This window comes from Entelurus aequoreus, linkage group LG11, assembly GCF_033978785.1.
Source record: "Entelurus aequoreus isolate RoL-2023_Sb linkage group LG11, RoL_Eaeq_v1.1, whole genome shotgun sequence".
NCBI classification, from domain to species: Eukaryota; Metazoa; Chordata; class Actinopteri; order Syngnathiformes; family Syngnathidae; genus Entelurus; species Entelurus aequoreus.
The window spans coordinates 38,100,330-38,117,014 of NC_084741.1; the positions used below are offsets into that span (position 1 = coordinate 38,100,330).

General features: G+C 40.3%; 1 protein-coding gene across 3 annotated transcripts in view; it reads right to left on the bottom strand.

Moving 5' to 3' along the window:
• kmt2bb (lysine (K)-specific methyltransferase 2Bb) overlaps window positions 1-14,328 on the bottom strand; it is a 34,394-nt gene extending 20,066 nt beyond the window's left edge. Inside the window, exons 1-14 of one of the 3 annotated variants that reach the window (XM_062063184.1) lie at window positions 13,961-14,328; window positions 11,553-11,631; window positions 7,903-11,427; window positions 7,604-7,785; window positions 7,398-7,517; window positions 6,961-7,147; window positions 5,300-5,537; window positions 5,146-5,213; window positions 3,210-3,455; window positions 2,949-3,055; window positions 1,418-1,543; window positions 503-616; window positions 236-382; window positions 63-155 (exon numbers count right to left, since the gene is read on the bottom strand). In XM_062063184.1, the coding sequence (XP_061919168.1) occupies window positions 63-155; window positions 236-382; window positions 503-616; window positions 1,418-1,543; window positions 2,949-3,055; window positions 3,210-3,455; window positions 5,146-5,213; window positions 5,300-5,537; window positions 6,961-7,147; window positions 7,398-7,517; window positions 7,604-7,785; window positions 7,903-11,427; window positions 11,553-11,631; window positions 13,961-14,266 (5,538 nt within the window). In that variant the 5' untranslated portion in view covers window positions 14,267-14,328. Of the gene's footprint in view, window positions 1-62; window positions 156-235; window positions 383-502; window positions 617-1,417; window positions 1,544-2,948; window positions 3,056-3,209; window positions 3,456-5,145; window positions 5,214-5,299; window positions 5,538-6,960; window positions 7,148-7,397; window positions 7,518-7,603; window positions 7,786-7,902; window positions 11,428-11,552; window positions 11,632-13,936 lie in introns of all 3 variants that reach the window. The other 2 variants (XM_062063186.1, XM_062063183.1) reach the window with 2 other exon arrangements.
• Between the last annotated feature and the right edge of the window lie 2,357 nt (window positions 14,329-16,685).

Consider the following 16,685-nt stretch of genomic DNA (forward strand, 5'->3'; position numbering starts at 1 on the left):
ATATTTTTATAAAATATAAACATGCATGACTTTGGATTTTAAAAAGGCAAAAAGAAACCTACCCACGCCTTCCTTTTCTTGTTTTGTTTTGGATAATTTGGTCCGAGACAGGAAGCGTGATAGCAGTTCTGACATCTTTCACACTGCAACAATGGCTGAGAGAGAACATTTCAACATGACAAGAGAGAATTCGCTCAACTTCTAAAACTAGTGACCCCAAAAAAGGTGTGCGTACCTTTGACTGCTTGTTTTTCTGGCCACACACATGGCAAAACTTGCAGTGACGACAGCACCAGTTTTCTTTGTTTTCCACTGAGGGGCGCTCCACCTCTTCAAGGCAAAACCAGTGGAAGGGCTCACAGCACACTTGGCAATGCAACATCTGAAAAAAAACAAAAAAAAACAAACTATAATAATACACAGCATCTTAGCAGCAAAACATGGAATAAATACTTTTTCCATTTAAATGTTAACATATTTGTAGCAAAGGGGAAAAAGGTACCTCATGTTGTCCTTTACTGGCACAGAGGAGGCACACATACGGTGGCATGTTGGGTGCAGAGGTCAAGATACTTAAACCACCCATGTTCCACACATTCTCCAAGGTACAGTCCTCCTGACAACACATTTAACAAAACGACTATTCAAAAAAAAATTGCAACTTACAAAAAGTTAGATATTAGGCATTTAGGTGAAATTTCAGGATGAGCCTAATATACACTAACAATACAGATTAACTTAATGTGTAAATATTTTAAATACGAGTAATTTCTGCACAACTTTCTATTCTTTAACAATCAGCTTAACAGCAAAATTCGCAATAATAAATGATCAAATAATGTGTTCAATAAATGATCTTTTTGCCAGTTGAAACATGCTGATGTGACATTCCAAGCTCAGTGGCTACTTGGTCTCATTATGTCAAAATGTGAACAGCATGATTTAGATGAGTGTAAGTGTTTAAATTGAACCAGGAAATGTATTGGTTGAATTATGGATCACACCGCTTTTGTGGATTTTACTGTTCACATTCTTGTGTACTGGAACATTGAACAGTTGGAGCGTTTAAAGGTTTACTGCAGGTCAAACTAGATTCACCTGTAAATGATATGGTGCATTTTAACCTCAACCTGAAATGTCACCAAAACCTGAATACGGTAACCCTAACTTTTGTGAGCAGAGTATTTACAAAGTTAATGCACTTCTTTGGGCTTATATAACAATTGCATGATTCGTTACAAAATGTATTAACAGCACTTTTAAATTTATATTTACCAATACATTCAAAATTGGGTTGGGGCAAATGTTGGCACAGTAGAAAATACTTGATTTCTAAACAGTTAATGTTCTCTTAGACTTGTGATCAAACTTGGGTGTACATTGCTATCTTATATATGCCCACAAAAAAAAACTTTACCTTGAAGTCAACCCGTATTTTATGGGTGGGTTTGGAAGACTCAACCTCTCTCTGCTCAAATCCATTAGCCAAGGCAGCCAGGACACTTGGTGGGGTCTCCTCAAAAGAAGCCTGTGATGACATACCCTGGAAGTAGCATAACTTGAATGTGAGTTGAAAAGTTAAAGGGAGACTGCACTCTTTTGGGTGAGAATTTGCCTATTGTTCACAATCCTTATGAAAGACATGACGACAGATGGATTTTTTTTCATGGATTCTAAATATAAACTAAACATAAATAAAAGTCCACTTACAGTGGAGCCAATGGGAGGTCCTCTAATCCGCCCATAAAATCCAAAAGCGCCAACAATACTCCATTTCCATTTTGTGACTTTAATATTAACCATGTATTAGTGATATTGTCATTATAAGCGCTAACGCAGACAAACTATTTGTAGCTGTGCTGTGATAACAAGCTTGTGTACAATTTTGACATGATCGACTTACAAGGTTTTTCCTTGCTTCCTTGAAGTTTATTGAAGATCATAAATCATGCCTCCCACCTGGAAAGTAGATGGCTGAGGACATATTCCGACAAGTGGGTACAATTTGACAGCCATTTAGGACCCGGAAATGGCGTGAACGACACGAAAAGATGCTTGGTCGCCCTGCACCCCACCCCATTTCTCCGTGAGGATTATCAGACAATCTTCACCAGTCTGTATCCTAATGACAGCAGACCTTATACAGTAAGTGATATCGTATCATGTTTGTTGGCTCTCATGATGTCTGCAGTGATTAATAATCAGTGATGAAGAAAACATTTTTTTTTACATTTTTTTAAAGGCAAACGTGATGCGTTTTTTAAATTAACGTGCTGCATATGCTTACAATGATCAAAATACATATATATCAAAAGTTATTCTAAATTTGCCTATTACTACATTACATATATACTTACATCATGTCTATAAAACCCTAATTGAGGTGTTTGGATGTTTTTTTAAAGGCTTTGTAGACAGAATTGAGCGGCGCTCATAGGCTCCATTGTAAGCAGACTTTTGACCGCATTTATTTTATATTTAAAATGCATAAAAAACTAACATCCATCGTTTTGGCGCTCATAATTGCAAACAATAGGACATATTCCAAAAAAGTGCAGTTCCCCTTTAAGTCTGCAAATATTCCTGTCAGGAACATTAGATTATGCTTTACGTATTCTCCATTACTTTGGCATCCAAATGCAACATATATTTAAAGATGTAAAAAAAACTAACTTACTGTCGACATCGAAGAAGCAAATTTGAATGATATTATTCCAAACTCGGGTTGATATTTTACACATTAATGATTACTTGATTACCTATTAGTAATAGATGACTCATTGTATATTAGGTATGTTGACTTTTCAACAAATGAAAACTTCAGTAAATGAGAAATGTAAAGTCAAGGTGACAGTAAAAAGGAAACACAAAAATGATGGAGCCAAAGAGGGGACAAATACAGCCCTATCAACAATATTCATCTTGAAAGTAATCTCAGATTTACCAACCTTATCAGGTTTACGTCGAACAGATGGCACACGGTGTGAACAGGATTTTCGATGCCGGGTCTCATCATCTGATATATCTCCAAGGAATCCGTCCAGTGAAACAAAGTCTTTGCGGGACAATAATGAAATAAAATATTAAGGTTAGCCATGTACAAGCGCATCAACACACTCAGCGGACTTCAAAATTCATAGTGACATACTGAAATGACAGAAGAAATTGATACATCTTATTTACAGGCAGGACTGATGCAGCTAATGTACCTGGACTCAAACGAGGTCCGTTACCTCTCTTCTTTGCAGGTGACGCTGAGCTGAATGTCTTTTCATCCAGATCGGAATCATAGTCCATCAGGTCGAAGTAGACACGTGGTTTCACGACACGCTTAGGCTGCTTCCTCACAGATGGACTGTCCCCATGGAGACCAGACGGCGAGTCTGCCACGCCCTCTATCCCTTCATCATTACTTGAATGCCCGCCACTGAAAGAGGGTCGCCTTCGTTTGGAACCTTAAACACAAAGACGGTACAAATTCCTGATTTAAATACCGTATTTTTCAGACCATAGGGTGCACCGGATTTATAAGGCATACTGACGGTGAGCGGTTCTATTGAGGTATTTTCCATACAAAAGGCACACCGGATCATAAAGCGCATTAAAGAGGTCACATTATGATTTTGTTTTCAACATTTAAAACACTTTCTTGTGGTCTAAATGTACCATGTAAAGGTGGTTCTTTAGTCAAAATGTTGATTAGATTATGTTTTACAGACCATCTTCAAGACGCTTTCTGATCGCCTCTTCAGGATGTGCTGTTTTGTGGGCGGTCTCATTCACGTGGCAGCATCTTTGTTGTACCAGTAGCTTTTAGCGCTTTCATAGCGAGTCCACTGACAGATATACACTACCGTTCAAAAGTTTGGGGTCACCCAAACAATTTTGTGGAATAGCCTTCATTTCTAAGAACAAGAATAGACTGTCGAGTTTCAGATGAAAGTTCTCTTTTTCTAGCCATTTTGAGCGTTTTAAAGGGCTTTATAAATAAAGTTGGTATGGTATGGTATGGTTTAATTGACCCCACAAATGTGATGCTCCAGAAACTCAATCTGCTCAAAGGAAGGTCAGTTTTGTAGCTTCTGTAACGAGCTAAACTGTTTTCAGATGTGTGAACATGATTGCACAAGGGTTTTCTAATCATCAATTAGCCTTCTGAGCCAATGAGCAAACACATTGTACCATTAGAACACTGGAGTGATAGTTGCTGGAAATGGGCCTCTATACACCTATGTAGATATTGCACTAAAAACCAGACATTTGCAGCTAGAATAGTCATTTACCACATTAGCAATGTATAGAGTGTATTTCTTTAAAGTTAAGACTGGTTTAAAGTTATTTTCATTGAAAAGTACAGTGCTTTTCCTTCAAAAATAAGAACATTTCAATGTGACCCCAAACTTTTGAACGGTAGTGTAAGTTATAACTGTACGCTAGTATGTATTATAAATGGCAACAGTGGAAGATGCATGCCCCACAACAACAGGGTAGAGAAAAAGAAAGAGCTTATTGATGCGGGCTACAGTGGTGCACACGCGCAAATTTTCGGGATTTATGCAGATCTCATATACACAACAGCAGAAAACGTTAAGTAAGAAAAGTTGCTTTAGCATAATAGGTCAGAACCAAACACCAGACAATATGTCACCAAGCCATTTTGGGGTCCTTATGTACACACCATAATAATAGCCGTATGTTGAAATACAGCACATCTGACTACGATAGCCGTAATGCGCAGACAATCCATTCAGCAGTACGGCTTCGTAGCTAACCAAAGTTGTACTAAAACATTTTGACAGATTTTTGAGCGCCGTGTGTAATGTTCTATATTCTTAATGAAACATCAACGTTTTAGTCTTGCCAGCTTGCATCATTATTGAACATCAGGCATCAACTTGCAGGCCACACGGATCTCTTATGCGTGACTGTCATCTACTGGTCACAGTTATCATTACACTATATGCCAAAAAATTGCTTCGAGGTCGGTGAGCACAACCAGAATTAATACGTACATAAGGTGCACCGGGTTGTGAAGCGCAATGTTGATTTTTTAGACAATTAAATGATTTTAAGTGCGCCTTATATGCCCAAAAAAACGATAATTTTAATTTCGCAGAACATGCAAATGGGGGGGAAAATAATCACCTTTGGGTACTGTTCTTCCACTTATGCGTCGTGCTTTTCTCTCTTCGATCTGATCACATTTCTTGTACCTTGTGGGTCAAAGAACACAAACCTATTATTTGTGAAGACTAGTAAGCTACATTTCCTAAACAGGTTGTCTTATACAATAACTTACACGCAGCACTGTCGCTTGGTGTTGGGACCACCAAACTTGGGTTTGTCAAGACAGTTGATGCAAGTCCCACAATCCTCCTCATGATGACAGCCTTTGCATACACCACACCTCCGAGAGCGGTAACCGAACGGCCCAAGTCCTTTTCGTTTTATGAAACTCGACGCCTTCTTGACCTTAGTGACTTTTGAGTCTGAGAAGTCGGGGCTGTCCGATTCTGATTGAGAGCCATCTGCAATATCTGGAACACATATTCAAGACTCATTATCATTTTGAGGTTGACAGAATGTTAAGAAGAATGATTTGCCTTTTAAAATAAATTGCTGGAGTTTTGCCTGGTTCATGTTGCAGTGAAGTTAATTTAAAGGGACCTATGATGATTTTTATATTTTCTGATTTCCAAATGTTACAATGTTGGATACTCGTACATTGCCAAAGTGTCTAATCATAAGGTTGATGCATTTGGGCGGGAGCATGCTCACAGTTTTGGATGACGGTTTACGTTGTGTTTTGCGGTCTTTTTTTCAGCAGTGGGTACAGTGTGACGTCACAGTGTAGCGGAAGTAGAAATTTGGTCATTGCTAATACATGCTCTCTGCAAGACCCCTTCTTTCTGCTCTGCTGCCTGTAGATTCCTTCTCGTTTCATACTCTCTTGCCTGCTCTGTTGTCTATAAAATAAATACGTCTGTGTTTATTGGCCCACAACATTTTACACAGGACTGTTTTGTCGACATGGACCACTAAGTGCGAAGTATGATTAGCCGCTAAACTCCGAAGGAAAAAACGGCACCATGGCAACAATACAACTTGGTTTGAGGAAACACAAGAAAAGGGAAGATACAGATACATTATCGTGGCATGCACACAATATCACCGACGTGCAACATGCAGTGACATAAATGCTGGCTTCTTTATGCTGATCTGTACCAATCCGAGAGGGGGCAGGTGTGACCTGTGAATCTATATACTGTCTATTTTCGACCATGACTGGAAAAAAGACCTGTGATGTTCGTCTTGAAGATATACATCACTTTCAAAATATATATTTTGATACTTTTGATGGAATCTGGGAACGTCTCCACACATGAAGAGTTTGCAGACAGTGAAACAAACGGGTTATAAATGTGACTGTGGAGCAAAATTCACACCAAAGCATATCTAATACATATTATCTTGACTAGTGGTTCTCAAACTTTGTCCACCAAGTGACACCTCAGAAAACACTTGGCTCTCCAAGTACCACCATGATGACCAACATTAAAATACAGTAGCGTAGTAGGCCTTAGTATGCACATAGTATGCACATAGTTTGAACAGTAACACTGTGTTTGAATATAGGAAAATTAAACACTGTAATTTAATCAAATGATTTTTTTGGCGTACCACTAGATGTAGCGTGTGTACCACTACCACAGTTTGAGAATCACTGATCTAGACCAAAAAGAAGTGTGATAAATGTAGATTAGAATAATCATAGGTCCCCTTTACTTAGAAAAACTAAGCATGTGACATTGTATTTGCAATAATTACCCATCAATCCATTTTCTACCGCTTGTCCCGTTCGGGGTCGCGGGGGGTGCTGGAGCCTATCTCAGCTGCATATGGGCGGAAGGCGGGGTACACCCAAAGAAAATCAGGATTGTGACTGTCATTTTCACCTACCCTTTGCGACAGCTGAAGGAGAGATGCCTGTTCTTTCGTGCAGAGGCAGAGCGCTGAGCCTGGGAATGTCATCTGGTACCAAGGCCCGAGGCTGTCCAAGCACCACGGAAGCGGCTCTGCAGACGTGCTTTATGCGTGGACCTCCTGCTTGGCGAAACTCTTGGCACAGCATGGAGATGAGCTGCGGCTATAGACAAGACACAAACAGAGCAACATGCTCAGCCGCTGAAGGAATTGTAGAACGATGATGTAATTGACTGTAATGGGAATAGTTTAGATCAAATGCAGGCGCATATCAGCATACTGCATAGGATTTGTGTGCTTCATTGTGCTTATTTTAATCTACAGACTAGTCAGATAGGGGTAAAAGGCTAAGGAAAGAGGATATTTAGGTAGATCGATTGTTCTCTGCAGGCTTTATTGATTCATGCACTTACTTGTCCTTGAGGTGGCTCTGTCTTGATTGGAACATCGGTATCAAGCTGCACTCTTTGCTTCCTTTTTTGTCTCTTAGAGGTCAACTTTCTCGATCGGACACCAGTTGGGCCAGATAACAGCTACGGAGAAAAAAACAAGGCATCTGTTTAAGAAGGTTGTATTTGTATTTAAATACAACTCATCCTTGGTGACGACATGATCCTACCCCAGATGACTTCATCTGTTTCTGCTGGTCAATTTTCATGAGCTGGGCTTTGGCTTTCCTGAGGAGGTTCAACATTCTTTTATTGGCACCAGTAAGCCGTGCCCTTTGCGAAGCTCCTTTCCCCACAGATGCAGGATAGTCGACTTCGCCTGCACTTGACTGCTGTTCAGGCTGAGGCTCGGCTGTGGGTGTAAAGGAACACATGCCAGTTACACATCACATATTTTTTTTACATCAGTCACAAAATAGAAATTCCTTAGCTTTTTATAACCAAGGAGTGTTGATAAAAGTGCACGTACCTGAGTGAAGCTTGACACTCTCTTTCTCGACTAAATCCTCTTTATCCGCACTATGAAAGGTGAGCAACCCAGACTTGGTATCTTTTATGCAAACCTTTCTCACAACTCCAGGTGAGTCAACGTCTTCTATCTTGAGCTTGGATTTTTCCTTTGCACTGTCTGTGCTGCGTTGCCTCAAACTAATGCTCATGGCCTCATCGTCAAGTCCTTCCGCTAAGTCAACAGGTGGCTGCAGAGTTTTGCTTAAACCTTCCATTTCTGCTGCACTTTTGCTTGGGGGAAGTCCTTTGTGCAACTTGTTCAGTCGTTGATAAATTTTAAAGTGTGCTGCTTGCTTGTTCAACTTAAGGGGTGACTTCTTTTTTTGAGCATCCAAAAGGCCAGTAGATAGACAATCTCTGGGTTTATCAACCGGTAAAGATAAAAAGAGATCTTCACATTTGTCCTCGGGAGTTTTGTCCAGTGTAAAAATGTCCTCAGTCAACTCTGGAGGCAGATCCCACTTGAAATTGGAACCCTTCAGAATAGAGCTCTTCTTTTCCTCTTTGTCGCTTTTTGTCTCCGTAAAAAGGTCAGTTATGTCGGCGGTGTCATCCAGGTCGTCAGATGAAAACAGATCCAGATCCAACTGAGCCTCTCTCAATATGTCCTCCTCGTCGACAGGTAGGATGGGGGAGATGGCTCGGCCCGGCTCGTCATCTTGCCTCTTACCAGTGCGTATTTGCAAGCCTAGTTGCAAACCTTTCTTTGGGGAGTTCCTCCGTGGCAACACTGACATTCCAACATCATCCATAAATCGTTGTGGGGTTTTGATCACTCGAGAGGATCTAGCACTTACAACGGGCATTATGAAGTGTTTTATGTTTTTTACAAACTTTGTTTTGCCAGGCGGATGGTCACCACCATCTGGTCGTGACCCATCCACTATCGAGTCAGTTTCTTCCTGTTTCAAACTGTCGCTGTCTTTGTCAAGCCCTATTTCTATCAGCGTAGAAAGGATAGACTCTGGGCTTTTAGAGTGTAACTTAATACCAGAAGGTCTCTTTTTATATTTTTTATGCACACCGACTAGTTTAGTATCTGTACCAACTGTGGGAGAAGCGCCTACTTCTGATTGGATGGAAATGTCAGCATCCTCTTCAATTGTTCCCTGACTTTTTGATTTAAGTGGAGCAAACTTTCCATCCGTGTTCCTGTGTTTGTGCTTCTGACGCTGTCCAATTAAAATTTTCCGCCTCTTTTTTACTTTTTTCCTGGATTTCTTTGGTAAACACAAAGTGTTTGGGTCACTTCCTTGACTTTCTAAAGGCACCAACTGCTGACAATCTATTAACTGGATGTCTGTTTCCTCCTTTACCGATGCTGGTTTCTGCTCTTCCTCCACTGATACAGTGACCTCATTTTCCTCAGGATGCTGGATGCTTTCTTCTACGGCCTGGAGCTGGACATTTTCTTCTACGGCCTGGAGCTGGACATTTTCTTCTACGGCCTCAGGCTGGACGGTTTCTTCTACAACCTTAGGTAGACTTGCTTCTGTTTCTAAAGCTTGACTATCATCCTGAAAGATAGACTCTGTGCCAGCAGATTCAACAGCAGCCAACTCTACATCAACGGTGCTTTTTTGAGTAACAGCAGCCTTTTTCTTTTTAGCGGACCTCCTTTTCCCTGATTTACTATTTCGATGTCTCCTAGGTTTCGAAGGCACGGGCAATGGTTTGGTCTCATTCATTTGTTGTCGCTCGACCTCATTCTCTGTCGTCTTCAGCGGAGACACTTCACCAGGCACCGGTAAGGGATCATCTGTTACCTCTGTGGAATCCTTCGCAGGAATATCAGAGGCTTTATTGCTGGTTTCCTCTGAGGACTTTTCAGGGAGAACATGCGCACTGGACCCATGAGCAGGAGATTCAATTTCCACCTGTGGTGTTTTTTCCTCCACAGGACTCGTTCTGGACCTCCGCTTTGTTGGAGTCGTCGTGGGTTTACGTCGCTTTTTTTGAGGCGACTCAAGGCTTGCCGTTCTGCTCCGAAGTTTTCTGGTGGGCTGGACCTCCACATCCAACAAAACGTTTTCCTCTTGAGCTTTATTGCCTTCTTTAGGAGCATGGTCTTTATTTTCAGGCACAGGGCTGACTTGCTGAACCAAAAAGGATGCCTTGGACTTTTTATGTTTGCCAGGAGAAGAAAGCTTTTTTATCTGAAGAGGTGGGACTTTCCCACACTCCAAATTTTTGACTTCTTGATGACAACTTTCATTTTCGCCTCCTGCTGTAAGTTTCTCTTGCAATGTGGACTTTTTCTCACTGGTCATATCAGCTTCTTTTTGGCTCTCTTTCTTGTAGCTTTCTGTTTTATTACTCTCCGGTGGAACGGAGTTGTCTACTTGTGAAAGATGTTCTACTACTGTCAGACTGGTGTCGACAGCACTCTCACATAGAACGGGCAGATCCACTTCAGGTCCCCTGTTTTTTTGAGGTTTGACTATGCTTTTAGCAGGCTGGGTCTGACTTCCTAATGTAACTAATGATAAAGTCCAGATGAATTTTTTCCGCTTCTTTTTTCGAGTTGACATTTTCCCGCTGGAGTGTGTGTCATATTTGGGGTTTTTGATCCTTATCAATTTTAAACGTGGGACCCCAGCTTCCTCGTTCGACGGTGACCCGTCACCAGGTTCCACAGATAAATGATCTGTCTCTGTGGAGGATGAAGAATGGTTATCTGGCACTGAAGTATCCTTCTTGTTAAGCCTTTTACTTTTCCTCTGTCCAGCCCTTTTCAACAAGCCAACTTTTCTGGACACTTGTGGCTTTGTATTGAGAGTGGACTCACTTTTGATGGGATTTTCCGGTTCAGCAGCAAGGTTTGAGACAGGTTTTAGGAGTGGGTTAGTGACTCTATTACTTCTCCGAATCACTTTTCGATTGGCTTTAGAGTCTTTTATTAACTTTGCCTTTGACTTTACAGCCTCTATCACAGTGTCAGATTGATCAGGTGACTTCTGGTCCTCAGCAACAACTTCGGTAGCAGGCTGGCAGGGCGATATTCTCCCCTTTGAAGCAGATCGTCCGCGTCTTCTGGCAGGTAAAGTCCCCACACCCTTGTTGTGTGCAGCCTCCTCATGCGGTTCAGCTTTTAATTTGACATGAGCGCTGGAAATTTGTTCAGCCTGAATGATGTCGACTTTGGGCTGCTCCTCAGCTTCTTTTACCTTCATTTTCTTGACAGACTTTTTATGAGGCTCCTTTACAGTTCTAGTTTTCTTTTTAGCCACCAACTTTATAGTAATCCTCGGCGTTGGTGACAGCGCTTCACTTTTCGTCAACTCCTGAACCACTGTGTTCTTGCCTTTAGAACGTTTCCTGGAACCTTTAGCATTCTCCGATTTGGAAGATGCGGTATGCTTCTCCTCCGCCGAGTTTTCATCTTTCACAGGATCAGGTGGACACATAGGTACCTCCTTGGCTGGCGGAATAGGCGATACCTTTGTCGCACTTTGACGTTTGGATTTTGTATTGACATCCTCACCTAAGTGAACAAAACATTGTAAAATATCATACAATTTTGAGAGGAAATAGCATTTTAATATTGAATTGCAACTTGTTCATATGTAATTGTAACCCTATGTGGGTTGAGTTGCTTTTTTTTTTTACCTTTGGAAGGGTTATGCCGAGACCAGGGCGCTCCTTTGGAACGTTTTCTCTCGGCTACAAAACCTCTGAAGTCATCGCCCTTAAAACAAAAATAAGCAATTAACACACACAACAAATTTCACATGATTGTGCTTGGCCAGTCAGAAGAAACATGGCTCAAATATAAATTATTACACAACATAGTAACTTCAAAAATAGACTAATGGGTGCCCCAAAAAGTGTCAAAACTGCCATTCAACACGAATTAACGCCCAGTGTAATAGTTATGTGTACAATACATTGATTGAAGCTTAATTAGATGTTTATTATGATTAGGGCTGGGCGATATATCGATATACGCGGTATATCGCGGGTTTGTCTCTGTGCGATATAGAAAATGACTATATCGTGATATTCGAGTATACATTCTCACGCAGTTGCTTTTAGCTGCGGACATTACACTACAGGCTCTTCCCACTCTTTTTTGTCTGTCCTTCTCATAGACAGCGAGCGCCCCTTCTTACATACGTCACATACTGTCACGTCATACGTCACATACGTATACGCCCTCTCCCACCAGAGAGGTAGCAGCATGGCTTAAGTTAGCTGTGGTGCGAGTGGTAGTACGAGAGAAACAATGTGCGAATCTGGTAACAAACGAAGGAAGAATTAATTCCCAGGAAAAACAGCAGGGGGTCCATCGTCTGGCGGTGGTTTGGCTTAAAGTGGGAATATGTCAAACAGACAACCGTAATTTGTCAAGTGTGGGGAAAAAGCATTGCTACAAAAAGTAGCATTACTGCTAATATGTAGCATCATTTGAAAAGTCACCTGCTAGAGAATGTAGAGTGCTTACTCCGCATGTCAACATCTCCGTTCTGTGCCACACGCCCACACCATCAAAATGCAGAGGCAAACATTTCCAGATCAACACCGTATGAAAAAAATAGTCAACAAAAGAGATAACGTCCGCAGGAACCTACCACATAGCAAAGGAGGTACACAATTTGATTTCCTATTAAGCAGATAATTTCTATTTGACACTTATTGAAATATCTTGTGTGACATCATGTACAAAAGTGCACTTTATTTGTTTTAAACTATTGTAGTGGCGTTCTGTACAAAAAGTGCACTTTAATTTAGTGTTGTTTTGATTTGTCATCTTAGAGACATCATGCACAAAAGTGCACTAATAGCTTGTTTTAAAATGACTGAAAATTTTGCACTTTCTGTTTTGGAAATGAAATGAATGTTTGTGCCACTGCTTAATAACTGTTTAATAAATACAGTGTTGGTCAATTGATTTAGTTGTGATTTCCCTCTCTGCATGAAAGTTTAAAATGAGCATATATTAATGCAGTATGAACAAGAATGTTTTAATGTAGACACATAGAATCATCATACTGCTGTGATTATATGCATCAAGTGTTCATTCAAGGCTAAGGCAAAATATCGAGATATATATTGTGTATCGCGATATGGCCTAAAAATATTGAGATATTAAAAAAAGGCCATATCGCCCAGCCCTAATTATGATCATCACAGTGGTTGTTTACATTCTGCGGCAGATATTTAATTCAGATAGTACTTTAGTGACAAATCCATCAAGTGCCTTAAATTAGTGAAAATGTGTTGAGCAGCCCCAAAACAATAATTAAAGGGCCAGTGTTGTCCTGTGAAAACCAAAAGTTCCAAGCAACAGTATTTACATCTGTATGTTGTTGCATTTCTAGCAGCATGTCAATGAGAAAACACAAGTCACCAGTTTGGCAGTACAGTACTTGCTAGCATGTAGCCATACCCTATGTATAACACACTGAAATAAACTCTAAACGTGTCCACAACATGAGTGTTATACGAAGTATGTAATAACGTTACACACCACATGGTCTTTTTTAAAGAAAGACACAGATTTTCAGAGTGAGTAACCGACAACAGTTAGCAGCGTAGCTAGTGGCTGTGCGGGGCAAGGGTGCTAGCCTTCCCGTTCTTTGTGTTCGCTACTATTAGCTGCCAGCTACTCTGGCCCGATAAGGAGCGGGCCATTCGACAGCTAATTGCGATCGCTGTTTACAAATTGGCGTACTCACTCACTAGCTTTAATTAAATATTCAACATTTAACGCCGCGCAGTGATACTGTACGTAACTGTGCGACAATTAACACAGACGCGTTAAAGTTACTGTACTTTTATTGTCCGGACTGTATTTGACAGAGCGACTCACTAAATGTCATGAAAAACTCCGCTCGGCTAACATTAGTTAGCATGTTAGCATATGAGGATTAGCAAGGGGGATGTTGACATTTCTCCATGGCACCGATAGACACATTTTAGAAAGCACTCATTAGTACACATTTAATAGTGTGATCATGTGTGTGTAGAAAAAATAAAATAAGGATACTAACTCCTGAGTCGGGTTGGGACCTCACCTCTTCGCTCCCACTAGAGCTGTACCCAGCTTGGCCAAGGGTCTTGTGGCTCGCTTCTATTCCGAGTAAGCGCAAGTGAGACTGGTCTTCGTTTAACGATACCACCAGGTTTGAGGGCCTGGGCCCTCCGCAAGTCACATCTTCGCCTTCTAAGCCTGACCGTCCGAGTTGCCACCGCTTCTCAGAGCGCAAACGACTGCGAGATGACCAAGGCCGACCGGGGAAACGACCTCTGGCCGTGGCGGTTCCACCTTGGCCTCCTCCGGCAGCCGCGGTTGCTGATCCGCATCCCGCTGCCGCCATCATTGCTTCAACAACAACACACACACATACGCACACACGGACGGCTAGCAGCTTGCGCGAGGACTGGCAAGAGGGAAGGCGCGAGATGGGCGGGGCGATGGCGCAATGCCTCACGGGAACACTAGTTTTTTCATCAGACGTGACTCCTGGAGGGTTACGCTCTGTGGACATCTAGTGGTGGCTGTAAGATTTGTTTGTTTGTAACTTTTATTAGTAGCTTGCACAATAAATCCAAGTTCACACATATAAACATTTTCTTTACAGGGAGTTTTTTTTTCGTGTATTAATTATATCGCGGGGTTGAGCAACACCGTATAGTTGCCCCTCGCCACATTGCACTTCAAATATTGCGGCTTCACCACATAGCAGACATATATATATATATATGTACATATATATATATATATATATATATATATATATATATATATATATATATATATATATATATATATATATATATATATATATATATATATATATATATATATATATATATATATATATATATATATATATATATATATATATATGTATATATATATATATATGTATATATATATATATATGTATATATATATATATATGTATATATATATATATATATATATATATATATATATATATATATATATATATATATATATATATACATATATATATATATATATATATATATATATATATATATATATATACATATATATATATATATACATATATATATATATATATATATATATATATATATATATATATATATATATATATATATATATATATATATATATATATATATATATATATATATATATATATGCACAGTACAGTACATATTCCATACAATTGACCACTAAATGGTAACACCCGAATAAGTTTTTCAACTTGTTTAAATCGGGGTCCACTTAAATTGATTCATGATACAGATATATACTATCAGATATATACTATCATCAATGATACAGTCATCACACAAGATAATCACATTGAATTATTTACATTATTTACAATCCGGGGTGTGGAGAGGGGGGGGGAGTAGGTTTGGTTGTTATCATCAGTCATCAACAATTGAGAACAGAGAAATGGATTTTGGAACAGTGTAGGTCTGACTTGGTAGGATATGTACAGCAAGTAGGAGAGAGAGAGAGAGAGAGAGAGAGAGAGAGAGAGAGAGAGAGAGAGAGAGAGAGAGAGAGAGAGAGAGAGAGAGAGAGAGAGAGAGAGAGATGGAAATAGAGAGAGAGAGAGATGGAAAGACAGAGAGAGAGCGAGAGAGAGAGAGAGAGAGAGAGAGAGAGAGAGAGAGAGAGAGAGAGAGAGAGAGAGAGAGAGAGAGAGAGAGAGAGAGAGAGAGAGAGAGAGAGAGAGAGAGATCAGAAGGCTTAAGAAAAAGTATCTGCATTTGATTGTTTACATTTGATTATTAACAATCCGGGGAGGGTGTTAGTTTAGGGTTGTAGCTGCCTGGAGGTGTACTTTTATTATACAGATATATACTATCATCATAATACAGTCATCACACAAGATAATCATCAGAGTATATACATTGAATTATTTACATTATTTACAATCCGTTAGGTTTGGTTGTTATCATCACTTCAGTCATCAACAATTGCATCATCAGAGAAATGGACATTGAAACAGTGTAGGTCTGACTTGGTAGGATATGTACAGCAAGTAGTGGACATAGAGAGAGAGAGATCAGAAAACATAAGAAAACGTATCTACATTTGATTATTTACATTTGATTATTTAGGGGAGGGTGCTAGTTTAGGGTTGAAGTTTGTCTGGAGGTGTACTTTTATTGCGGTTTTGAAGGAGGATAGAGATGCCCTTTATTTCACACCTGTTGGGAGTGCATTCCACATTGATGTGGCATAAAAAGACAATGAGTTAAGACCTTTGTTAGATCAGAATCTGGCTTTAACGTGGTCATAGTGGAGCTCCCCCTGGTGTTGTGGTTATGGCGGTCATTTACGTTAAGGAAGTAGTTTGACATGTACTTCGGTATCAGGGAGGTGTAGCGGATTTTATAGACTGGGCTCAGTGCAAGTTGTTTTACTCTGTCCTCCAACCTGAGCCAGCCCACTTTGGAGAAGTGGGTAGGAGTGAGGTGTGATCTGGGGTGGAGGTCTAGAAGTAATCTGACTAGCTTGTTCTGGGATGTTTGGAGTTTAGATTTGAGGGTTTTGGAGGTGCTAGGGTACCAGGAGGTGCATGCGTAATCGAAAAAGGGTTGAACGAGAGTTCCCGCTAGAATCCTCATGGTGCTTTTGTTGACCAGAGAGGAGATTCTATAGAGAAATCTTGTTCGTTGGTTGACCTTTTTGATTACCTTGGTTGCCATTTTATCACAGGAAAGATTAGCCTCTAGAATGGAACCTATTTAGGTGACCTCATCTTTCCTGGTGATAACAATGTC